We start from the raw sequence: 27,543 nt of genomic DNA, 5'->3' as shown, positions 1-27,543 counted from the left end.
TCAATTAAGTTCAGATTCTAATGCATCATTTAATCTAATAAATCAATTATCATCTCCTCAATTTACAAGCATAGCACTAATTAAACTCAAGGTTCAAACACACTTGTAGAATCCGGAACAAAATCCAATGAATAATCTCAATCAACTTCACAGTCAAGCTCAAACGTTCAGTCACAATAGCATTGAGCAGAGGTAGCAATCAATACATCAAAATAAGCATTCAACATAAAGGCATGGCACAATCATAGCATATCCAATGAACCGAACAAAAACTTTGCTAATTAAATAACCAAAACTAATAAACTAATGCTAACAAGAATGTCTAATGTCAAACACTAACTGGATTTCAAATTAATCAGTAGTTGAACAAGATTTGGATTGTTGTAATTCAAGAAATCAGAATGGTAAGCAAGAACTTAGAAACAAATTTGCAGAAAACATGAAACAAGAGAAATAGCAAGAAAATTGAATCAGATCTTAGGATCTGAGAAAATGTGAGAATAAATTAAAGACAAAGAAAATGAAAACTAAACCCTAACATTCCACAAATCCAAACTCGGATCAAATCTTCTTCATTCTGTCGAAAAGCAGAGTAACCTCTGAGAAACACCCTTCGGGTGACCACCAGCTACAAACCAAGCTTCCAACTAATCCAGATGAATGTTCATAGCCTCCGGAAAACATCCTTCGGGCTCACAACCGGCTGTAATCCTCAACACACAAGGAAACGGTGGCTGAATATGGAATTTGCGCACACTCGATCGGCTGATCAAATCTGTTTGAATGCAGCTGATGAAATGGGGGATGAAATGTAATCCGGAGCTACTGGGAACCTCCCTCGTCCTCCGGTTGCTAATGAAGATCGCATCACTTGGGAAACACCCTCAGCCTGGATCGCGGATGGAAATCAGATTCAACGCACGGACTGGGAAACACCCTCGACCACTCTCTGTGACCTAGGACGGAGATCGCCGGAGCTCGGGAATCGCCGGCGATGAAGAAGAATTGCTCACGGATCTGAAATGTGGAATGGGAGGCTGCGGCGTCACGGAGAAGAAGAAGACGCAGGAACAGTGGTCGCGAAAACGCCGAGCTCGAACTTACACTGTAGCTTCTCAAAGCCTTTATACTCCTTTCAAATCTGATCGGACGGTCCAGATTAAATCGAGCTCGATCAACAGTGGAGATATCTCAGATCATAATATGTAACGACCTAATTTTCCTTGTTTTAAGTTCCAAAAGTCCTTAAAAATATTTGGAAATGCTTTAGAAATATTCTAGAGATTTTTAGAAATTTTTAGAGTATTTTTACGTAATTTTTGAAGGTCGTTTAGTATGTTTACAAAAAGAAAGAAGTTTTGACCAAAAAAATTTGTACGAGCCGAGGTTCGAACCCGCGACCTAAGGCTCGTACAAGTCTTTAGCGGGTCGAGCTAGCCAAGTGGTCAGAAGAGTTTTTCTTGAAAAGGAAGGGGAACAAATATAGTTAAGTTATAATTGGAGCCAAAAATTTAAACCTAATTATAAAGGGATTAGGTTTTTCCTTCCTTGCCAAAAAAAATCAAAACTTTGCTTCTCGATCCTCTCCCGACGCGTGCGGCTGCTCCTCTCGGGAGGAAGCGACGTCGGACGTAGGGTTCCTCTCTGGCGGCCGACGAGGACTTCTTTTTGGAAGTCGTTCACAGATTCATGGTCTTCTCGTCAAGGAGAACACGCGGATAGGAAGGGATTGCCGAGATCTTCACCTCCTCCGAACCCTAAGTCGTCATCTTCTCGGTTGTAAGTCCAAGAACGCTAGGTAAGTTGCTACTCACCTGTGGTAGGAGTAGTTTCGAATTCTTCTTGATTTTCGAAGTAAGCCTTGAAGAGTGATGTTGTGTTTGAGTTTGCTACCGTGAATCACAAAGGAAGGAAGTAAATGGTATAGTTTAAGCATGTGATTTGGATTTCTTCAGACCTGGTAGATAGTAATTCAGTTTTGAGTTAGGTTGCAATTAATTGGGCATGTACAGTAGGTGTTAAGCATTTCAGATTCTTGCATCAAATATCTAGTTTCCTTTGAATTGCAGTTTATTTCCTTTAGCAGTGCAGAATTTTGCTGTTTTCTTTAAGTATCTACTTCTTTTTGTTTTGGCAGTAGGCGTGTACCATATTTAGTAGAAGTGTAGAATTTTAGATTCCTATAAGCATCTAGTTCTTTTCAATTTGCAGTTTAGCAAGTATAAGATTTAGTTTTTCTTACCGTGTAGTTTTAGTTTTCCTCTTCGTGCTCAAGTTTCAGATTTAGTTCTCTTTAGTTTTCCTTTTGTTAACCTTGTATCAAGGTATAAGATTTCAGTTTCAGATTTAGTTTCTTATGCTTTCTTAACTAGTTGGAACAACCCTTATATTTAGCATACAAGTTTAGATCTTTTTGTGCCATTAATGGGCACGAACAACCCTATGTTTAGCATTTTCTGTTTAGACCTTTTTGTGCTATTTAGAGGGCACGAACAACCTTTAATCTAAGTACATAGTATTAGTTTTCTTTGCTATTTTAACAAACATGATCAGCCCTATTATTAGCATTGCAGTTTTAGTTACTTCGTTACTTTAACAAGCATAAACAGCTACTCTCTAAGTGTATGCAGTTTTTTTTAAGAATGCAGATCTTTCTTTCTTTAATTTATGTTTACTATAGCATGCTTAGAGAGCTCAGATTTTCTTTCCTTTGATTTATGTTTATTGTAGCATGCTTAGAGAGTGCAGATTTGCTTTCCTTTAATTTATGTTTATTGTTGCATGCTTAAAGAAGTCAGATTTGCTTTCCTTTGATTTATTCTGTTGATACCTACTTAAAGAATCCTGTTGCTCTATAAAAACTCTAGGATCTGCTTGTAGGTGGAAAAGATAAGAGTTCTATTAAACCTTTTTAGAGGATTATGATAAGTTACGAGTAGAGAAAAGACCAAGGTCTAATTAGAAAAGATAACAAGTAATTTAAAGTATGAGGCTAGTACCTGACTTCCGAGGTTGTTGTTAAACAAGTCCAGGTGACCAATTCCGAGGTCTTGGCCCTGGTAAGACCGAGGTCTTTACCCTTATAGGACTGGAGGCTCGCTACCTCAGTCTCTATTAGAGAGCGCACATTTTTGGTACTAAGCCTGGGCCCAAGAAAGAGAAGAAGAAAGTTAAATCTTAATTTCAAGTATAAGGCTATAAGTAAATGAAACAAGTATCACCTATGTTTAGAACTAGCAAAGTTTAGCTTTTTTAATTCTAAACACACAGTATCAGTTTTCATTTGTTTTCCTTATGAGTTTATTGAGCATGATTAGTCTTATTTCTAGATGATTCCATCTTTATTCTTGTATAGCATGAGTAGCTTTACATGTTAGCATTTTAGTTAATTTGATTTATTGCTAATAGATGAGCATGAGTAGTTTTCTTCTTAAGCATTCAGCTTTAGCATGTTTCTTTTTGTTATATACATGTTTATCGAGTTTTTGTGAGTTAGATAGCGCTTACTAAGCAATTCGCTTATAGTTTGCATTTCCTCCTACTGCAGATAAAGGTAAAGGGAAGCTATAGTCAGAAAGAAGGCGACAAGGAGATGTGTGGTGGATGTGCGATGCTTGGACTATGGAAACCTTGGGACTAGAAAGGAGTTTCTTTTAGTTTTCTTTTCCTTTTGCTATGTTAGAAGTATTCGGGATGGTATATGTTATCTTGATGTTATTAGGACATAGTAGATGAATTGTGATCTTGTGTGATGATTTCTGGTATAGTTCTCTCTTGTTTTGGATTATTTACTGCATGAGTTGTTTGATATATGTTTCAGCCGCCTGTGGTTGATGTATATAGTGTTTGTATTTAAGATATTGTCACCTGTACAGGGGAGATGCTGTCGAAATTTTTTCGGTAGGGACTCCTCACGGGGCAGTTAAGTAGAGTTAGTAGTTAAGTAGCGTCCACCTTCAGAGAGTAGTAGTAGTGTAGAAGGTGGGTCGTTACATAATAGAAAGCTCTAGATCTTCATCAACGGTTGAGATGTACTTCTCATTAGGTTGGATTGACCAAATCTTCAATGGATGGCCCAGATCTGCTTGATCTTTAATGGACGGTCCAGAACACTTGAAGGCTTGATCGACTTGATTAGCCCTTGATTTAAGCCCAAGTATGACCTGATCTGATCGGGTCCATGACCCTTTTGATGCCTACAAAATCATAAGCAAATATTAGCATCACATATCATGATAATTGGCTAAATTGCAATTAAGTCCAAGATCACATGCAATTATGAAATATAATGTATATGTGAGATTAAGCTATGAATAAACCATCAAAAGCATGCATTATGAATCAAGATAATATAGCCAAAATCATGGTTATCAAATCCCCCACACTTAATCTTGGACGTCCCGTTCAAGTCAAGAAAAAACTAAAAATCATCTCCATAGTAATTCCCTAGCAATATCTAGAAAATGGTAAAAAGAATTTAATTAAGGTCATCTTAAAGATCACAAACAATCATGAATACAATCTAAACAATAATCAGTAGGTATGGTAGTTTCAATCCAATTGAAAAATTAAGCAAGTTGCAATCTCACAATGGATTTACCTATTCTAACTCTCGCACTCAAAAATGTGTATAAGTGGAGCTCACTCAATGTCACTCACAACATTTCACTACCATAAGCTTGCTTAGTTTCTAATTCTCCACCACCATAAACATATCATACATGAATCAAAAGGATTTTATCATCAAAAATTTAAAATGGAATCAAAAATAGCAATTTAAGTGGATGAAATGGCAAAAGAAAAGGCATTAATGAAAAATATGGAAAGATAAGAGTATTGGAGGAATATACTTGATGAGTTGACCAATTTGATGTAAAAAGAGATGAATACCATTTGTTATTACGACTTCAAAGTATCAAGCTAACCTCTCCTTCAATTTGAATGCAAACATAGAATCTTGATATTCTATCTCCAACTTTGATACTCTCTTGAATGTGCCATTTTTTTCTTTCTTCACTGTTTTTACTGTTTTTTTTCCCTTCATTCCATAACTTTGAAAGCTCAAATAATCTCAAATCAACTAATGGAGAAGAGCTCCCATCCCCACACTTAAACATTTGGCCATCTCGGACAATGCAACTCCTCATGGAATCAAAATGATTTATCATCTTCTAGTCAAGACTCTAAAGAATCAAGTACTAACAAACTGAAAAACAATCACTGGAACTTGTCACAAATCTTGCATAAACTTCCTTTTTCTTCATCTGACTTCCCACAAAACACTTGCTGCAAAATTTTTTAAAATTTTGGATAAAAACAGCAACCGAATTCTGCAACAGATTTTTACTGCAGCATCAACAATAGTTCAGATGTTCTTAGAATTGGTGCTAGTATCTAAGAATTCAGTAAATCAAAATCTGGAATCTGGCACAAACTTGCACATTTTCTGTATATTTTCTCACTGCTGCAGCCACCAGCTAGCATTTTCAGAAATCCAGAATTCTAGTCATAAGTTTCAGAAACATGATTCCAAGGTCAGAATTCTGCAATTCCCAGAATTCCGGGTTTCAAATCTTGATAGAAATAAAAAGAATGGACAATAGTAAGCAAGCAAGAAAACTTAGCCCCCAATCTGACTTCTTGAAGTCAGAATCCAATTCTGTAGGTTCTTAGTTGGCACACAATTTTTGGATTGTGTTTCAGAATTTACTTCAGAAATTGTTTTGCCCGAAGATTATATTTCCTCTTTGTATTCGATATGCAGCAAAGCTTTCCCACAATCTATTAAAATGGATAGAAATTCTGCTCGAATATAAACTTCAATAACTATAAATTCAGTAACTAAACACAATCTGCAGAATATATTACCAGTTTTCAGGTTCAACATATATTTCTGTCATGTATCAAATTCTCAGCCTAAAAATCTTGGAAACACTTATATAACCTAGATTAGCATTTAACAAGACTAGAACAATAGTTGGAATTCAATTTAACAGCGATTAGCTCACACAACCCCAAATAGCACAGCAACTGCAGAATGTCTGAAATTTTATACAGGTTCTGAACTTTAACAACTAATCATCATTTAGCCTCCAAAAATTCCAATTTCTTTACATCTGACTTCTTAAGATCCCAATCAAACCATCCTCCAAAGATTTCTAAATTTAAGCAACTTAAGCTTGCTATAACTCATTTTCCAAAATGCAGAAAAACTTCATTCAGTATCCAGCCAGCACAATGTAGAAGTATCAAATATTATCCTTCCCTTCCTTCTTTTCAGATTAAATGATTCTATCTTCTAGTACTTCATGAGTGTAAAGGTTCTTATCAGTCAAATTCTGAATTTTTATCCAATAGATCAGGTTACCAACAGATGCATTCACCTTGCTCAAAACAGTTCACAGTTTCAAATTCTGTTCACAGTATATTGTGAAAAGCTCCCAAGTCATTTTCTTTCGAAGCTTAAAGAAAGATATCCTTTAGTATTGAAACATTTTGGAACTCAAAACAATGCAAAATCTGAAACTCATCATGTATGATACAATGTCTCCACTGTTTTCTTGTCTTCATTCTGCAGATTGTTTCCTTTCTCTCTGTTTTCTGTGGTTTTTCTGGTAACTAGCAACACAACAGATTTTTAACATCAACAGATATCAACTCCTTGGACTGAATTTCAGGAACACTTTTGAAATTTATATCTCTTTGTGTGCCACCAAAATTTTTTTTTTTTGGATTCCTGTATTTAGCTCGACAGAGGTTGTTAAACTTTCATATCTGAATTATAACACAACCCAAAATTCACAGTAGTAACAGCACGTAATTCAATTCCTTGAGCTTATTGACAGAATTTCCAAGTTTGCAGCCTTGTATCAGACAACATGAAGCAAATTTGGAGCTGCTGTAACGAAAACTATCAAATTGCTCAGCTGTAAAATCATTACTGCATTTAGTCCCAACCTTGCTATCATAATACATATCAGAATTTCAGCAACTGATTCTATGATTTCCTTTTTCTTCTCTTCATTGATCAAAAAACATTATAAGAACTTAGCAAACACATCTTCAGAATCTGCCTTTCAGAAACTCAGCCTTTAATTCTAGAGTTTCAGAGTTGATAATCCAGGTAAATTCCAGCATTCTGCAGAACCACTACTGCTCCAACAGTAGCATAATTCAGATTCTCAACTCAAGTGTCATATTTCACTACACTTCAACATCAAAAATTAGCACCAGTTTCATACATTAACAGTTTTCAGTTCAGCATCTCGGAAATATGCTTTTAACTCTAATTTTGACCAATAACAACATGAAATTGTTTCCTTGTCAATTTCAGAATTTGGCACAATGCACTCAAAGGATAGCATTTTATATTAGGTAAACAAGATTTCTATTCGCAAATGTTATTGAAACTAAATTCTAAATTCTGGATGCAGGAAAAGAATATGTTTGTAACAGAATTAAAGCTTCCAAAGAAAGTTCCAGAAGCTCAGCAATCTAGTTCAGCATCAAACATGAAGTTACAACATTTCAAATGTCAAGTAGCACTCAAAGAATTCACTTGGTTATGACTTCTGGTTGATAATCTGTAATCAATTTGGCATAGAATTTTTGAACTGTCCTACTTGAGTATCAGCCAAACAAATTCATCTTTTCTTTTCTTCCAACAGAAACCTTGGATTCAAATGGAATTGCTTCAACTTTTGAATTCTGAAACACAATTCTGTTAAACACAATTCTACAACTTCTGCATTCAGGTTTTTATAACTGAATTTCTGCAATTCCGGAATCTTCATGAACTATGGCAATCAATTGCTCACTAACAATTAACTTGAATTCAATTCATTTGGCTAAAAACCATACTCCAAAAATTAGCACAGAATACTGCCTAAAGAATAGAATTCAGCAACTTCATTGAGTTTCCAGCAACTTGAGATTTTCAGAATTTAAGCTTCCCTTCTCTCTAATCAAGCCATTATCTTTAATTCTCATTTAGCTTCCAGTAAATGCAAGCTTGAATTCCATTGTTTCCTGATCAGATAGCTCCAACACAATGTTCAGATTCAGCATATTTTTTTTTTAAATCTTCTTCAACCTATGTCTTCAAATAGCTTGAATGTATCACCAAAGTAACAATTTCTAGAATTCAAGACTATTTAATCTTGCTCTATACATGAATAAACTCAAGGAATGATTAAGTTAAGCATTCAATCTAATGAACCATCAATTCACATCTTCCCTATTCAGAAAAGCATTCCACTCTAATCTCAAAATTCCCAATCTCATGAACTTTGATCATATGTAATTTCCTCCCCCACACTTAATTCTTTGTCCATCTAGTCGATTCAACTCACCAAGAATTCAACCAAAACTCTCAATGAAAGAATGACAAGCAAAGATACTAAAGAATTCGAATTCTAGATGAGAATGTTTCAAGAAAATTGTGGAGAAAAGAATTAGAATTTATGATGAAACAAAAATGATAAATATCCTTCATTTCATACATACATATGCTATTGTGATTTTGAAAAGAAGCAAAGCAAGTTCTAGAGTTTAATTTGCTATGAGTGCATACACACAAAATAAAATAGTGATTAGGCTTTAAGTGGTCCTCACTAGGTAATATTCATGCAATCAAACTCAAATAATCAAATTGGAATCCACTACCAAATTAACCAATATCATGTAAGAAAAGCATCCAATCATGCCAATGACCTAAAATTGATGATCAAATTTTAAAAAAAACTTTTACCATCTTAAAAATATTACTAGAAACTTCCATGGAGGATTTATTAAAAATAAAATGCTATGTACTAAACAAAATTGCAAAATATGAAAGCAAAGTGTGGAAGTAAAATGCAAATGTAAAGTATGTAACTAAAGAAATGCATAAAAAGAATTTCATTAATAAAACATGAATTAAAATGCAAAAGAAAACTAAATTAGAACCAACTCCCCTTTCATTCCGGTGGTCAAAGAAGATTTAGCAACAAAATTCACATCGGAAATGGAGTAATTGTTGTTCCACTAAAATTCTTTTTATTCTTCATTTTTCCTTTCAAAGCTTTTTCTGGAGGTCTTAGGCGGTTCAGTATAAGCATCCACTCCGAAAGCTTATGTTCTCCTACAACATCAATCAAAGAAAACGTCTCCCACACGCATGTAGGGTAAAAAGAAGATAGGAGAATATTAGTGTGAGTAAAAAATTTAGCAAAGAATGAATCACAACTAATAAAATCAATGATTGGTACCTCTATTAAATTTTCCGATAAATCACAAGAAAAACTCACCTTTTCTTGTTGAAAGGTACCTGGAGTGGTGATTGTTACCTCCTTTTCATCATGATATGGCTCAAGCTCTTGTTCTTGTGAATGTTCATCCTCATGTAGTGATTCTTGGGTGCTTGGCTCCATAGCACAAGTCCCTACATTTACATCTTCAACTCTTGGTGATTCTTGAGGTAATGCTTCTAGTAAACACTCCCCTACACTTAAATCATTTTCAAAAATATGTTCAGAACCTGAATCACTAACAATATCTTCAACAACAAAATCATTAGGATTAGAAATCTACATAATTACATAATCGTCACAAAAAATACTAAAAAAATCATGTGAATTAATGGAAGTAGGGTCAGGCCTGACAGAATCGCTACTTTCCATCTCTCCACTAGAGTTTTGTGCTTGCAACTGATTGATGGATGATGCAATCTAGTCTAACTGTAATTGTAGGTTCTGTATCCTTGAGATTTGTTTCTCTTGATGTTCATTCATTTGTTGCATAATCTCCCTGAGTTTCCATGTTGTCTCATCCATTAGAGGTTCGTTTTGTTGAAAAAGTTGTGGGGTAAAAGATGTTGAAACTTCTTGGAACCCATATGAACTCTGGTAGGCTGGATATAGCTCAACAAATTGTCCTTGTGCATTTTCACACCTAAAACATGAATGATCCACCCAATTAGAATTAAAACCATTTGAAAATGACTCATACCTATTTTGTTGATTCATGTATGGGTAATATTGATACTCAGGCTGAAAATGATAATTCTCCATTGCACCTCCAAAATTCTGAAAATATGGATCCATGCTTAAGAAATCTCCTGTTCTTCACTACAACACTAGCAAACAAAATTAGAAGATTCAAAAGCATAAAGTGTCAAACACATATAATACGAACAGAAAAAACATTTAAAAATTCAAGAACAAACCAACATGTAAATACAAAAAGAATAAGCAATCAAACCAATCAATATGCTAACAAATAAAATCAATCAATGATCAATCTAAAATAAACACACATTGCTAGTTGTTCCCGGGCAACGGCGCCAAAATTTGGTGTCGGCCATTTTGCATGTCACAAGGCTCACCAAATTGATAAAGATTGGAACTCACATAAACTAAATGAAACACGTGTAGTAAGGAGTCCCAAGTCGTATTTTTCCAAGGGCAAACTAGTGAATGTGTGTTAACCCTAGAATTGATTCCAATCAAATCCTTATTTCAACTTGAATATATCTAGTTCTTAAGAATGCACTAGAACAAAGTAAAATGGATTCAAAGAAATGTTGTTTTCATCTAAACATGATCCACTTAATCTCAACAAATTGGTATCAATTAAGTTTAGATTCTAATGCATCATTTAATCTAATAAATCAATTATCATCTCCTCAATTTACAAGCATAGCACTAATTAAACTCAAGGTTCAAACACACTTGTAGAATCCGGAACAAAATCCAATGAATAATCTCAATCAACTTCACAGTCAAGCTCAAACGTTCAGTCACAATAGCATTGAGCAAAGGTAGCAATCAATACATCAAAATAAGCATTCAACATAAAGGCATGGCACAATCATAGCATATCCAATGAACCGAACAAAAACTTTGCTAATTAAATAACCAAAACTAATAAACTAATGCTAACAAGAACGTCTAATGTCAAACACTAACTGGATTGCAAATTAATCAGTAGTTGAACAAGATTTGGATTGCTGTAATTCAATAAATCAGAATGGTAAGCAAGAACTTAGAAACAAATTTGCAGAAAACATGAAACAAGAGAAATAACAAGAAAATTGAATCAGATCTTAGGATCTGAGCAAATGTGAGAACAAATTAAAGATAAAGAAAATGAAAACTAAACCCTAACATTCCACAAATCCAAACCCGGATCAAATCTTCTTCATTCTGTCGAAAAGCAGAGTAACCTCTGAGAAACACCCTTCGGGTGACCACCAGCTACAAACCAAGCTTCCAACTAATCCAGATGAATGTTCATAGCCTCCGGAAAACATCCTTCGGGCTCACAACCGGCTGGAATCCTCAACGCACAAGGAAACAGTGGCTGAATTTGGAATTTGCGCACACTCGATTGGCTGATCAAATCCGTTTGAATGCAGCTGATGAAATGGGGGATGAAATGTAATCCGGAGCTACTGGGAACCGCCCTCGTCCTCCGGTTGCTAATGAAGATCGCATCACTTGGGAAACACCCTCAGCCTGGATCGCGGATGGAAATCAGATTCAACGCGCGGACTGGGAAACACCCTCGACTGCTCTCTGTGACCTAGGACGAAGATCGTCGGAGCTCGGGAATCGCCGGCGATGAAGAAGAATTGCTCACGGATCTGAAATGTGGAATGGGAGGTTGCGGCGTCGCGAAGAAGAAGAAGACGCAGGAACAGTGGTCGCGAAAACGCCGAGCTCGAACTTGCACTATAGCTTCTCAAAGCCTTTATACCCCTTTCAAATCTGATCGGACGGTCTAGATTAATTCGGGCTCGATCAACGGTGGAGATATCTCATATCAGAATAGAAAGCTCTAGATCTTCATCAACGGCTGAGATGTGCTTCTCATTAGGTTGAATTGACCAGATCTTCAACGGATGGCCCAGATCTGCTTGATCTTCAATGGACGGTCCAGAACACTCCAAGGCTTGATCGACTTGATTAGGCCTTGATTTAAGCCCAAGTATGACCTGATTTGATCGGGTCCATGACCCTTTTGATGCCTACAAAATCATAAGCAAATATTAGCATCACATACCATGATAATTGGCTAAATTGCAATTAAGTCCAAGATCACATGCAATTATGAAATATAATGTATATGTGAGATTAAGCTATGAATAAATCATCAAAAGCATGCATTATGAATCAAGATAATATAGCCAAAATCATAGTTATCACCCGCGAATCAGAATCAGAGGACGAATCAGAAGACGTGTCCGAACCCGAATCGAACCACGAGTTCGTACTCGTTTCCAAAGGTCCTGAGGAGGTATATCTTAATTTTAATAAGAAGTTTTTTAAATTTATTGCATGTTTAGATAGAAAGTTAACTACAATTGAAAATGAAAATAAAATGCTTCTTGAGAAAAACCAACACCTCAAGGAACAAATTACAAATTCTAATCCAAATATAGTTTTAACATTTAAGGAGGAAAATTCAACACTAAAAATTGAAATTATAAAACTAAAAGGGCTTTTAGAAAAATTTATAGATAGATCCAAAAATTTAAACCTTATATTAAATAATCAAAAATCTAATAAATTTGGACTTGGAAACAAGTCAAATATAAATAAGGCATTTATATCACTAATAACTCAACATAAACAACAAACTAAAGCTTGGATTTCGAAAGCGTACTTAACCACGCAAGTAGAAATTAACTAATATTACATACCCAAAGATAAAATATTTTATGTAAAATCAGATAAACCAAATCAAAAGTCAAAACACAATCCTAGACCAACTAAATCTAAATCAAACTATTTTATAACCTACCAAAAATCAGACTATCATCAAGCTAAATACAATTATAAAAGTAATCAACATAAACCCAAAACTAAAACCTAAATCGGATCAATAATTTAGGAGGAGGCTCCAGAATAGCTGACACCTACAAAACTAACCTACCCGGCAAGGTAACTATGATTAGTTAAAAAAGGGACTAAGTTTAACTTGACCTACGGTACTGGTGAAGTTTTGGATGATAGTAAGTTAGGGAAGCTCAGTCTATGCATGTCTAGGAAGATATGGCTTCGACCTCGTGCATTTGGCTGAGTAGAACTAACTGAAGCTACCCCTTACGGATTCTAACTAGTTAGACCAAAGTTTTGTACTAAGTTCAGTGGATAGGATTATTTGAAAAATCTTGAAGATATGGTTACTCTAATGATGTCTAAGTGACTCACCATAGCCCAGAAGCTTATCCAAAGAATGTTTATTTATTGAGCCCAAAGCAAAATCTGAATCTAACACAAAGTTAAACCAAATCCTAAAAATTGAACTTAACTTCATCTCACAAAAATTATAGGTTCCCCTGATTGAAAAAATAGATCAGGTGATATGACTAAGGACTTCAAATCAAATAAACTCAAATCCAACTGAATCGAATCGAATTGAAACGAATCGATTCGAATCAAATCGAATCGAATCAAGTAAAATCGAATCGAATCAAATCAAATCAAATTAAAATTAAATTAAATTAAACTAAATCAAATTTAATTTAATTAAAAATTCAATTACAAATTTTTTTGACTTAAAAATTATTTACAAATTATTTTAAAATTTAATTTAACTTAAAAATTATTTTAAAGAATTATTATAACTTAAAAATTATTTTAACTAAAAAAATATTTTTAAAATTATTTTCACTTAAAAATTATTTTAACTTAAAATTTATTTTTAAAATTTATTTTAACCTAAAAATTATTTTAAAAATTCATTTAATTTAAAATTACTTTAAAATTATCTTAACTTAAAAATTAATTTAAAAACTTAACTTAAAAATTATTTTAAAAAAACAATTTAACATAAAAATCAATTTAAAAACTTAACTTAAAAATTATTTAAAAATAATAATTTAACTTAAAAATTATTTTAAAAAATTAATTTAACTTAAAAATTATTTTAAAAACTTAACTTAAAAATTATTTGAAAAATTAACTTAACTTAAAAATTATTTTAGAAATTAATTTAACTTAAAAATTAATTTAACCTAAAAATTATTTTTAAAATTAATTTAACTTAAAAATTATTTTTAAAAATTAAATTAACATAAAAATTATTTTAAAAATTATCTTAACCTAAAAATTATTTTAATATTTATTTTAACTTAAAAATTATTCTAAAAATTAATTTAACTTAAAAATTACTTTAAAATTATCTTAACTTAAAAATTATTTTAAAAATTAATTTAACTTAAAAATTATTTTAGAAAATTAATTTAACATAAAAATTATTTCAAAAATTAACTTAAAAATATATTTTAAAAATTATTTTATAAATTAACTGAAAAATATATTTTAAAAAATTATTTTAAAATTAACTTAAAAATCTATTTTAAAAAATTAACGTAAAAATCTATTTTAAAAATTATTTTAACTTTAAAACTATCTTAAAAATTATTTTAAAGTAACTTAATCAAAACCAAAACTAAAAGTAAAAAATCAAATTTAAAATTAACTTAACTAAAAATTAAATTAAATTATATTAAATTTAAATTTTAATTAAATTAAACTAATTAAATTAAATTAAATTAATTAAATTATGTTAAACTTAAAACTTAAATTATGTTAAAAATTAAACTTTAAACTTAAAATAAAACTTAAAATAAAACTTAAAATTAAAAGTAAACTTTAAAGTTAAATTAAAATTAAATTTAAATTAAGTTAAACTTAAATTAAATATAAACTTAAAATTAAAATTAATTCCAATCTATGTTGCTTAACTTAAATTTCAACGTAATTTAACAACTTGAAATTTACAACTTATTTAATTTAGTTAATTCCTAATCTTAATTAAAAAAATTAACCTAACCTACTTATCTTCTAACTTATTTAACAGATTAATTAATCTATTAAAAAGTTATTTTAAAAATTATTTTAAATATCTTTTAAAAGTTGTTTTAAAAATCTTTTTAAAAAATTATTTTAAATCTCTTAAAAGTTATTTTAAAAAAAACCTTTAAAAATACTTTTAGTTACTTTAAAATTATTTTAAAAATTCCTTTAAAAATCATTTAAATCAAAATTCAATTAACCTAAACTTTAAAGTTAATTAAACAAAAAATAATAATAATTAAAATTTATTTATTTAGTCTAACCTTATTTAAGAACTTAGTTGACTTGATCAGTATCTTAATTTAACATAATTAAAGTATTAGCTCTAAGTCATTTTTAAATCAAATTTGACTATACATTAAAACGTAAATTTAAAATTAACTTAAGAAAAAATTAACTTAATCTAAAAACTTAAATTAAAATTCAAACCTTAGTGTTAACTTAAGGGGTGAGATAAATTAATGGAAAGCAATAAATTAAGGGGGAGCATCAAATGTAGGGAGAGATCAAAGTTTGTTTTTACTTAAAAAAATTAGTTCCTTAAGTTTTTTATTATAAATTCCTTAGGTTTTTTATTTCTTATCCAATCTCTCTTTAAAATCTCTTTTGAAAATCCTACCTCAATCTTTAAAAAAATAATACTTTGAGAATCTTACGTTAAATGTTAATGTTAGGTTCAGGAGAATGATTAATTCAAATTATTTTCATACTTATTATTTTCTCTTCTTTGAAAATATTTTTGCAAAATTATTTTTGAAAAGTATTTTTCAAAATACAACAACAACAACAACCAAGCCTTTTCCCACTAGGTGGAGTCGGCTGTATGAATCCTTTTACGCCATTGAGCTCTATCTCCTATTATATCATCATCTATATTTAAATAAATTTTATCTTGTTTTATTGTTGCTAACCAAGTCATTTTTGGTCTTCCTCTTCCTCGTTTGATATGCATGTTTATCATAGTTTCACATCGCCTAACTGGAGCATTTATTGGTCGTCTAAGTACATGTCCGTACCATCTTAAACGTGTCTCTCGGAGTTTATCCTCAATAGATGCAACTCCGACTTTCTCTCTAATGCTCTCATTCCTTATTTTGTCCATCTTCGTATGTCCACACATCCACCTTAACATCCTCCTCTCTGCAACTCTCATCTTATGCTCATGTGCTCGAGTCATAGCCCAACATTCAGCTCCATATAACATAGCAGGTCTAACCGCGGTTTTATAGAACTTACCTTTAAGTTTAAGAGGTACTTTACGGTCACATAAAACACCCGACGCTCCCCTCCATTTCACCCGTCCTGCTTGTATTCTATGTAAGACGTCTCTCTCAATTCCTCCATCATTTTGTAAAATACTTTAGCAAAATTCTTTTAATTTTTCAAACTTATTTTTGATAAATGTTTTGAAAAATTGTTTTAATTTTATAAACTTATTTTTGAACATTGGCTTTTATAAACATATTTTTGAAAATTGCATTAATTTTGCAAGCTTGCTTTTGAAAATAACTTTCAAAAACTTATGTTTTTTTGAAAATAACCTTTCAAAAACTTATTTTTGAAAATGGCTTTCAAAAATTTATTTTTGAAAAGGACTTTCATTAACTTATTTCTAAAAATTGGACTTATGTTTGAAAATTGGTTTAATTTTCCAAGCTGGTGTTTGAAAATTCGTTTAATTTTACAAAACTTATTTTTGAAATATACTCTGAAAATTACCTCAATTTTACAAACTTAATAGGTTTTTGCCTTAGTATTTCTGAAAAAAAAAAGTTAGATATTTACAAAAACTTAGCAATTTTGAAAAAGATAACTATTTATGATCTTTTTAAACTTTTTCAAATCTTCCTTTAACTTATTTTTTTTTAAGTTAACTCCCCTAGGTCAACCTGAATATTTTAATTCTCTAATGTTAAAATTTATTTCAAAGTTAACTTATTTTCCATTGTCAACCTGAAAATTATCTATGCTTGTCATTTTTTTTTATGAATGCCAAAGGGGGGGTTTGGTGGTTTAAGTTAGTTAGCAACAAAATACCAAACATAAAACATGACTAACTTAAAAATCATGTCTTACACTTGCTTATGTTTTTGCATATTTTTTTACTAACTTAACCCAGATTGTCATTGCATAAAAAAGGGGAAGATTGTTGGTGCGGTTAGCACTGACGGTCTAACTCAAGTTTTGATGAATGACAAAATAAGGTTAAGTTAATTTCAATGTGATCTAATACTTTGAATAAGTGTACAGAAGAAGTCCAGCTAGGTCGACGAGTTAACCTGATAGCTGGCACGAAGATCAGCTAGGTCGACGGGATGACCTGATAGCTGGCACGAAGCCCGGCTAGGTCGACGGGTTGACCCGATAGCTGGCACGAAGTCTAGACTGGTCGACGGGCTGATCGGATGTCTGACACGAAGTCCATCTAGGTCGACGAGCTGACTTGATAGCTGGGACAAAGTCCAAACGGGTCGACGGGCTGACCGGACATCTACAGGTAAGTTAAGGTAAGTCACTGGAGGAGAGTCATTTGGTGAGGATGCATTCCCCGTTCGAGGGAACAATAGGCATCGATCCAACTTAGAACTATTTCGGAATTCTAAATTAAGATCGTGACTAGATTCCGATTTCGGTGAGACAGAATCTAATTGCTACTCTTTTACTATAGTTGTGCTAACTTCTATTTTGTAGAATAGTTTAACTGTTATTTTACCTCGGACTAACACTTTCTTGCAAGAGAAAGACTTTCTGGAGAAAGGTGGTCCGGGCGCCCAAAATCAGTCTGAGCACCCGAAAGGCAGAAGTTATCCTGACAGCTAAGCGAGCGCTGATTGGACGGTCGACGTCACGGTCCAAGCGCCCGGAAGGGATCCGGGCGCCTGGAGCATGCCTATAAAAGAAGGTCTCCACGGAGCATCAAAAACAACTTCTGCTAACAACTGCTCTGTTGCACTCTGCTCCTGTGACACTACGAAGTCTCTCTGACAACCTGTGGCTCAAGTTTTGTTTTCTTATTGTTGTCGGTATTTTCCTTATAATAGTTCTTGTACTTACTATTGTAATCAATTTTTGAACTATTAGTGATTGCCCAACGAAAGCACTCGACGAGTACGGGCCTTGAAGTAGGAGTCGACCAAGGCTCTGAACCAAGTAAAACTAGTTCGTGCTAGCATTTGTTTATACTTTTTCCACTGCGTACTTAATCCAAAATTTGAAATCGCTATTCACCCCTCCCCCCCCCCCTCTAGCGAGCTCTACAATCTAACAGAGTACACCAGTAGAGGAGGAGGATATGCGTGGAGCATTAAAGGGACAAGAAGTTGGGAGGAAGCATGCTCAAGAAGAAGGCTAGAGTTGAGTTTGGATAAGTTCAACTCTGTATGACAAGAGCATCACCCATGTGAAGAAAGTCAACTTCGAACTGATTTTGGAATCTGCTACAGCTAGAGGCACCCTCGGGCCTAACTTGGAGGCACCTTTGCACCTAGCTTAGAGGCACCCTCATGGGATCCAGAGACGCCCTCGCGCCACTTAAAGGAGACACCCTGTTGGAGCTTAGAGGCACCCTCACGTCTCCCTTGGAAGCGCCCTGGAGCAACTGAGATGCCTCCATTCTTGCAAAGTCGTTGGTCGACCGTTGGAGTTTGAATAAATATTTATCCACACTGGAGGCACCCTGGACTTCTTTAGAGGCACCTCCAAATGATGAATACCAACGATTACTTCATCCTAGGAGGCTATAAAAAGCCCCTTAATTCTAAGAATAAAGCAATAACTTTTATATTCAATTCCTAATCTTTTCTTGAGCTATCAAAGTGTGTAATAGGTTTCTCCGCCTTCAATGAAGGAGATCTTTTAGTGCTTTCAACTGCCTTAAATTAACAACTACTTAAGTTATAACCAAGTAAACTTAGCCATCTTACTTATTATTTTAAAGTTGTTATTCTTTTAAATGTTAATTGCTTATGGCTAACTAATCTTGTGTCCTTACCTAGTTCAAAAAGCAAGAGAATTTCTCTAACTTATTTTTAGGGTTATTCACCCCCCCCCCCTTCTCTAGCCGATCGACCTCACCGGACCTACACTATGGTCTCTTTTACAGACTCTAGGTGCATGATCTATACTTAGTAAAGACTTTTCCAAAGAAATTGGGTACTATTATCTCTCTTGCCTTAGAAGAAGAAGAAGAAGAAGAAACGTTCATTGTTTGCACATTTGACAGATCTCCTCTAGAATGGATTGAACGTAAATTGAATATGTTAGACACTTGATCAAGATAGACATTAATGAAGTTAGAGGATATCAAGCAAAAATTGAAGACTATCCCTCTAATCCAGACATTGAGTTGGAAGCCCTCCCAACATTAGCCAATCAACTCAAACATTGGAGAGTTCCTATTCAAGGCACTAATTGGTCTTGGGACAGACTTGAAGATCCTAAAATCTATTGGCCCAAAGATATGGGTACCAGATTTTCCCATTCTAGTTACTACTCAACATATTACACTCTTCCAACATTATCAGAGAAAAATTGAACTACGTACTTAGCAACAAAAGATTAGCCAGCTCATTCCTTTCAGTCAGAGCTTACATGGAAGCCCTGTACTATACTCGTTCTGCCACCCAGGCCAATAGTTCTCAAGTTCCATCCTTAGACTCAACTAGTGAACACAACCTAGAAAATATGATGGACTATAAATTGATGTCAACTATGATGCCAAACTTATAAAGTGACAACAGACATGACATACAACTCCACTTTCTCCACTCAAAACATTATCTTCTCTACTCATGACAGTACTTTCTCCACTCACAACAGTACCTCCACTTCTTTCTTCCATGCACTGAACCACCTATCTTCTCTTCCAGACCCCCCTTCTTCTTTGCTCTCCAGCAAAAATTTCCTTCCTCTCTATGCTATACTTTTTATTCTTTGCTAAGCAACCTTCTTCTCCCTATAAAAGACCCTCAACTCTCTCCTTGCAAAGCATCTGACACAGTGTGCAAGTAATTTCCCCATATGCAAGTCTAGTGTGCAAGTTTCTCAGTTTGTAAGTTTCTAGTATTTTCACATGTAATTTTCACCTATTTGTATATTCTAAATGTAACTTCTTTCTATTTTGTCTCATTTCTATTATGTTTGGTCAGTAAATTTCTCTGTTTAATAAAAATCTTTTTATGATGAATTAGACTTGTTGCTAGGTCAGAGACGGCTTTGCCTTATTATTTCCCACCTCTACTTAATCTTATAAAATTTCCTCAGCCCTTTTCTAAATAACCAGGTGTGAATAGTTATTGTATAAAGAATTGCAAAATTTTGGCCAAATAAGTCTTGTGTAAGCTAAGGAAGGCACTGCCTAGATTATTGAACAATAGTCAGGGTATTGGTTCTTTGTGAGGTCCTTTACAAGACTCATTTGAAGAAAACCAAATAAAAATTAAGGTAGAAAAATAGAATAACCCATCTCTTAATCTAGTATCTCTTTTTCAACGATTTGGAACAAACCCTAAGTACCTCAAACCAATCTCCTGAGCATCTCAACTCATTCACAAGCCCCAAAACAACCAAAACTGGTTTTAATAAAACCACTCAAAATTTGAAAATACACCCTTACATCATAACTCCAATAGGAGCATACACCCTTATTACTCCAATAGGAGCATACACCTCCAAAAATTTTGGTATCAAAGCCTAAAATTGCTGTAGACCACAATGAAACTTTCTGGATAATGTACTTGTAATGGTTGTGGTCTAGAAGTACTATTACCTTTGGATTCAGCAGGATTCATAAGATTAACTTCTATAGTTATTTTGTGACAATAATATTGGGGGCATCATCAAAGTGTAATATCTAATTTGGTTTTAACTTTTGGTGTGTTTTATCAAAAACTTCTAATTCCAGTAGCTCCTCAGGAGTAAAGTATTGGGCAATTTCAGTTGGTATGTGTTTTGTGAGATTTCAGTATTTAAGATAGGAATATATTCAAGATTTATTAAATTTAGGTTATGATTAATAGGTTCGTCATATTCTTCTTGTGAAATGGAGGGTTTATAATTATGAAATATAATCATAGAGCTCTCATGTCTATCTTTATAAATAATATATTTCATTGGTTCCAATCTAATCTTGCTAATATGTCAGAAGAAAAGTTTTTTGGTTTGAGGAAATAAATACCTCATGTAGTAAGAGTTTCAAAAATATTGTTTATTTGTGCATTTAAACTATTATTGATATTGGTCATTGTTTTCTCTAGGAAAATTATATCAATTTATATATTATATTTTTGAAAGTCTCCATAGCCTCTTGCTTGGACAGAGATTTTAATATGTTCAATAAAATCCATAATAGTCATGTTGAAGTTTAGGCATAAATAAGTAATCCCTAGATTACTATTCATATCTACTTCGATTAAGCCAATAACTACTTTGTCAGTATCTGAAAATCGAGAATCATACAAAACTAAAAAAGACTTTAGCTCCTATACTTTTCCTTGTGAGTCCACAAAGACCAAACACAATTATTCCTAAATGGATATAATTATATTTGTATTGTAAGAGTATTCTTGCTAATTCTTAAGTTATGAGGGTAAACATTTCTTCTCCTTCATCAGATAGATGAAGAGGTTGTGTTCTGTGATGTGCATATAGTATTGTTGAAAAGGAAAAAGTCCTTGATTATATAAATGTCGTAGATTTAAGGAATTAAATTGTTCATTTGAAAAAATAACTAAATTTTATTATATATCTATTAGTTTTTCTAATTGGTATGTTGAAATGTTCTTTCATATATATCAGCATCACCATCGGTATTTTTTTAAAAAAAAAAATTAAACTCCAAATTATGCCAATAATATTTTGCTTTTACGTTGTATTTGGGAGGAGGTGAGGGAAGAGGAAGGATAAACAAGGGAAAGGAGAGAGTTGACTCTTGTTTGGGATGGAGTGATTAAGGAGGGGAAAGGGAGAGAAGGATAAGCTTTACCCCTACATGCGGGAATAGACGCAATTTCTTACACCCCAAATCGGAGTGAAAGGAAGGGGAAGGAAACTTGTTTCAATTTTATCCCTCCTTCAATCGAAGAGGTTTGCCTAGTCAACTTTGACGAACTTGGCATCCCAAGACTTGAGGTCCTCATTAGAGATCCCAGATCTAGCGGTGTCGTCGAACAAGGACTTGGAGACGGCAACATCAATGTGCTTCTTGTAGTACTCAACCACCTTGGCGAGGATCCTGGAGGAAATGTTGGGGAGGGGGATGTCATTGTCGGTACAATCATCCTCAATTATGTTCTTGATGGTCTATGACTCCATTATCACTATCTCCTCCACCTCGAACACCTCACAGTCTGAGCTCCTCAACGTGATCATCCTCGCCATGTCTTCGACTATCCAAGAACAAAATTGCATGAAAAGATTGAGGGAAGGAGAGATCAATAAAGAAAAAAAAAAGAGGTAAGAAAGTCATACACGTAGATAGGTGGGGGTCAAACGTGAAGATGTTGGGATTGATCGGCGATTCCTGTGTTGAGGTCTCCATCGCCATCACGACCGTCAGAGTTCACAACAAGAGTAAATCACAACAAGAGCAAATGCAGACTATTTTATAACTTTATATATTTAACCTTCATTACCTACCCTATTAACCTTCTCTCCCTACCCATTAACCTTCTCTCCCTCTCAAACTAGGAGAATATAAATATTTTTTTTATTAATTTAGTTTACATTACTTAAATTTTATTTAAAAAATTCTTTTAACATGACCAAAATTAATTCAGAATAATCATTGTAGCTATTATAATTCTGAATAATAGCTACTATAATAATATTGACTAGATCTTGATTAAATTAAAATTTAATTTTGATTAAGTTTAGATACTTTTGATTAAGTCATTTTAATCGAATAGCAATTTTATATATATATATATATATATTATCAAAATAATAGTACCTAATAAATGACGAGCATTCTTGATTTTTGTCCTATTTATTTTCTTTCATAATTGGCCCATTTAAATTTGTCTTGCCAATTTCACGTTGGCCCCCATAGAGTTTCCTGTGCTTTCTTTCATTCACCCCTGACTTCGTAAGTTACAATGCACCACTTAATTTTTATAACATTTACAATTTTACCACCAAGTTTGTTAGTCGAGGTCCTTTTATAACATAATCTCTTTTTTTTCACAAATACCCTTGAGTATCAAAATCATTAACTTGTCCATTCAAATTTTTTATCCCCTCATTATTTTTTTCAGAAATTGCTCATCTCAAACGGCTACTATCACCAAACCAACCATAACATACAGACAAATAAATCATATAATATACATTTTACCCCAGCGACCATTTACATAACGTTAAACACTCAATAAAATATTTTACCCCATTAAAAATTGATCTCAAGACTTATGAAGCAATGACCTATACCAATACCAATGACTTAACATTGAAGTTATAACCATGTTACATAATCAACATTATTAATGACAAGATCGAAGTGATAAGAGTTTAGAATTTTAATTGTCATTTTGACAATTTTGAAATTGTAAGATAATGATGTTAAAGAACCCATAAATTAATTGAAGATAGAATAACATAATTTATTCCTTTCCCTTTATTCTTTTGCCCTTTTGCGAACTATTTCATTTCCTTTTTATTTTTTTCTATTCAAGTAAACCCAACATTAGATAACCCAATTTTAAGAACCAACTAAATATCAACAGCCAAATTACTGAAAACTGAAAGAAAAAGAGGACCATTATTGCACTTGAGAGAATTTGAGACAGTTGCTAGGCTTCTCACATCACTATCTCAGGATTCAAGATGCTTGACTTGATTTCCTTGTGTGGAAGAATAACCCCTCCATTGCTGTATACCTCATCAGAAACATGCACGTCCTCGCCGAGGATGGTCATGTTATCAATCCGCGCCCATTGCCCCACTGTCGAGTGCCAACCGATAATGCTGCTGGAGACGCATGCGTGCTTCTTGATGCGGGTACCTTGCATCACCGTGCACCTTGACAACCTTACTCCTGCCTCGATCACGCATGCAGGACCAATGGCAACGTCTGGGCCAATGAGGCATCCCTCTCCTACCACAGCATTGTCATGGATCAGAACATTGCCGACGATATGGGGGCCTGCAGCTAACTTCGATGGTGCTTTTTTCCGCAATGAGTCCAGGTAGAGCCTTAAGCCTGTGATGTAGTCCTTTGGCTGGCCGATGTCCATCCAGAAACCTGGTAGGACCATGGAATAGAGTTGTTTCTCTGTTGCAATTTTTGGAAAAACTTCCTTCTCGATAGAGGTTGGCCTAAGCTGGATACGATCCAAGACGGATGGATTCAGCAAGTAAATCCCAGCATTGATCTTGTTCCCGACAAAAATTTTTGGCTTCTCCACAAACCTATCGACCCTTCCACTCTCTTCGTCCATGACCACGACACCATATTTGGATGGTTCATCAACCTATTAAGTAGGAATCGTCTAGTAACAGGAACAAGGCAAAAGAATGAACCACTAGAGATTTCTCTACTGTACCTTGGTCACCATAATGCTTGCCTCTCCACCATGTACTTTGTGAAACTGGATCAGTTCAGCAAAGGGGTATTCACTTATAACGTCACTGTTTAGGACGAAGAAGGGTTCACCTGAACCATCTATTAGTTTGTCTCTGGCTAAAGCCAGGGGACCAGCAGTTCCAAGTGGTTCAGTCTCTTGTGAGCAGATGATTTTAATTCCAAGCTTATCCTCAAAGTCCTTCAGAAAGTTGATCATAACCTATTTTAAAGGGCAAGGATGAGGGATTTCAGACCCTATAATGATGAGAATTTCTATTCGAGTATGAATATACAATAATGCACAAAGATGGATGCATCGTATCTCGTACCTCTGGCTGATAATTGATGGCCAAAATGACTTCAGTGACTCCAACATCCTTCAAAGCTTCAATCTGAAAAGATGTTTTTGAGATAGAAAATCAAATGCCATGCATGCACACACGCAGCAAACCATTGATTCCAACTAAAACAAAGACCATTGAAGTTTTTCATGCAAGATTCCTGGTGGACATGCATCAATTCACAAGAATGCGATTGTGTCTACAAGTAGAAGGCACAATCATTTTTTTAAAAAGGAATAAAATGGCAAACCTAGTTTTCAAGTAAACTAATAAAAAAAATAAAGATGCGGCAATAGTGCTGTTAATATGACTATTAACTGAACCAGCAAAAAAAAATTCAAAAAATAAATCTCAAGACATAAATGAAATTTTCCTAGTAAAGATCCAAACAGTGGATCAACTGATACTCAAGCTGTCATAAAATATCCAGTTACTTCCACTAGAGCATCAGAAAAAGTATAAGTTAGAACAATTGATTTGTAAGAAATTGATATTCGTAACCACTTAGCTGAATAGGAATATAGAGGGACTATTTGGCAAGTAAATCATTGTAAATTAATTCCTTTAGTGGATGAAAAATTAATATCCATCATGAGTATTCGAACACTATTTGAGTATTCGACTGATGAAGGATTGATCCGGTTTGATCAAATGAAGGCAGGGGTGTACAAAGCATGGTCCATGGATGCAAATGCACGAATGCAAAATCAAGTATACATAAGTGTTAATATTCACAGGACTAATAAGTGATGCACAATTGGTTAAGAAAATGGGATCAAAAAGTTGTGAACACAAATCAAATAATAAATCATATTTAATTGTGAATTAATTGATCTCTAAAACTGAAATTTAAATTATCTTAAGTAAATTTGTAGCCATTCCTCGTCATGCACCCCTAGAACAACCACAGATCACAACAAACAATGATGACAGAAACGAGGTGCAAATGGTTGAACATTGTCCGATGATGAGACACAACACTACGTCTCCTACCGAAAGCTAGCTAGATTGACGTTAACAAATTCCAACAACATCATTAGGCATCATCAATAGATTCAACACTCGATATCCTCATTAATGTAAGTAGTAATGTAGTAGAGTCATAAACAATACCTGATGAAGGATCATTGGTTTGTTAGCAAAATCAACAAGTGGCTTGGGGAAACTAAGAGTCAAAGGTCGAAGGCGGGTGCCAAATCCTCCAACAAGAATGAGTGCTTTCATGGTAAATAATTTCTTTTACCCTGTAAATAAGATGGAAGGTCTGAAGACCAAAAGACAAGCCAAATCTATTAAGCTTTGACAATAAAGAGCAAATACATGAATGTTGAAAGTTGAGGATATTCCAGAGAGAACATAAAAGGTAAAGCAAGTATCCATTGAGACATTGGGGGTTAAATTGATGTGCACTTACTCAGGATTATGATCTCGAACTAAGCATGAACTCACACCCTATTATGACAAGGGATGAAAATAAGATTATTCTCTTATATAAATAAAAAAGAATTAGTTAATTGATTTATTCCAGAACTCTTTTTTTCATATCTATCCAAACCTTTTATTTGCTTTCAACGTTTAGTTGAACTTTCTAAAACACTTCAATTTTATCCTACCAGCATTATGACATCTAATTCTAATATCCTTGGTGACATTCATGATTAGTAGATATTGCCAGCAAAACAACAAACACCTCTCGCCTAACAAACAGCTATTATTGTTGGACGCTTTAGTGTTAGGGATGAATAATAGCATCCATATGTTTGGAGAGGTGTAGTTTGCTATGTTGGCAGGACCTGCTGATCTTATATACCACCAAGAATAACAGGAATATAATGTTTTAAAGATGGGGCGATACAATTAATGCGTTTCAGAAAGTTCGGAAGATTTAAAGGATTTGGAAAGATACAGAAAAAAAAAAAGCTAAACTTGGATAAGTTAATTAATTATATTAACAATCAAGAAATTGATAGTACAAGAAAACTAAACCCCATACTAATTTTTCCGCAGTGAACATTTAATAAAATTTCACTCACCCTATCAAGCCTCAAATCCCTAATCACCGAAGAGATAAGAAGATCACAACCTAACCAAAGCGAATCTATCCTAAGAAACGAAAGAACAAGACTAAACTTGCACACTTCCAGCATTTAGAAAAACCACCACCCACATAAAAAGCTCACCGTGTAGAAGACCGAGAACTTACGGAGATCCGAACAAAGAACCAGCATGAAAAGCGAGGGGGCGAAACAAGGAAGATGCAAATGTAAGAACGACAGGATCTCACCAGAAGAAGATTTGTAGGAGAGATTACGGCTGCACGGCGCAAAGAATCCACAGAAGGAGAACCGATCTGTCCGCTTCCCGTGAGGAAGACGATGATGATGAGATTCCGACGCCTCCCGTTCTCTCCCCTTTTGTAGCTCCATTCACAATTCACTCATTTTATGACGTCGACAATCAAATGAAGAATTATTTAGGGAATTTTCCTACGTGGCACATTCCAATTTGTCTAAATTAATTTTTTACTAATTGAAGCTGCATTTCTTTGAAAAGGAAAATTACATATTTAATTTTATTTCAAAAACGAAAAAAGATGTTTTTATATATTTTTATAAAATTATTTGTGAGTTGAAAAATAATTTCGTGTTGATGGGTAAAAATAATTATTTTGGAAAAAATATCAATTACTTTTTTAGAGTCTAATACGTAATTGAGATTAATTGCTGACCAGTTTGTTACTAAAAATATAAGTGTAAAATTGTAATATACATATTTCCCCCGGATTAAACGAATTAGATTT

General features: G+C 33.7%; 2 protein-coding genes across 5 annotated transcripts; both read right to left on the bottom strand.

The window, feature by feature from the left end:
• Window positions 1-21,932: 21,932 nt before the first annotated feature.
• Window positions 21,933-22,386, bottom strand: LOC122019084 (SKP1-like protein 1A). The gene is made up of 3 exons (XM_042576594.1): window positions 22,311-22,386; window positions 22,150-22,228; window positions 21,933-22,074 (listed from the first exon to the last, which is right to left on the bottom strand). Exons 1-3 carry the CDS (start codon window positions 22,384-22,386, stop codon window positions 21,933-21,935), a joined length of 297 nt encoding a protein of 98 aa, XP_042432528.1.
• Window positions 22,387-23,512: 1,126 nt separating this feature from the next.
• On the bottom strand, window positions 23,513-27,183 carry LOC122020949 (probable mannose-1-phosphate guanylyltransferase 1). 4 transcript variants are annotated; one of them, XM_042579009.1, is made up of 6 exons: window positions 27,028-27,175; window positions 26,158-26,195; window positions 25,857-26,007; window positions 24,732-24,794; window positions 24,383-24,622; window positions 23,513-24,310 (listed from the first exon to the last, which is right to left on the bottom strand). In XM_042579009.1, the coding sequence occupies exons 3-6, from the start codon at window positions 25,965-25,967 to the stop codon at window positions 23,639-23,641; spliced, it is 1,086 nt and encodes a 361-aa protein (XP_042434943.1). In that variant the 5' UTR covers window positions 25,968-26,007; window positions 26,158-26,195; window positions 27,028-27,175; the 3' UTR covers window positions 23,513-23,638. The 4 variants fall into 4 exon arrangements, with proteins under 4 accessions (XP_042434943.1, XP_042434942.1, XP_042434940.1 ...); XM_042579008.1 differs by lacking the exon at window positions 26,158-26,195 and having other exon boundaries at window positions 27,028-27,183; XM_042579006.1 differs by lacking the exon at window positions 26,158-26,195 and having other exon boundaries at window positions 25,857-25,987; window positions 27,028-27,183.
• Window positions 27,184-27,543: the final 360 nt, after the last annotated feature.

Source organism: Zingiber officinale, chromosome 9A (genome assembly GCF_018446385.1).
Source record: "Zingiber officinale cultivar Zhangliang chromosome 9A, Zo_v1.1, whole genome shotgun sequence".
In the NCBI taxonomy this organism is placed as follows: domain Eukaryota; kingdom Viridiplantae; phylum Streptophyta; class Magnoliopsida; order Zingiberales; family Zingiberaceae; genus Zingiber; species Zingiber officinale.
Note: the sequence above shows the minus strand (reverse complement) of the source record. Positions and strands in the feature narration are given on the sequence as shown.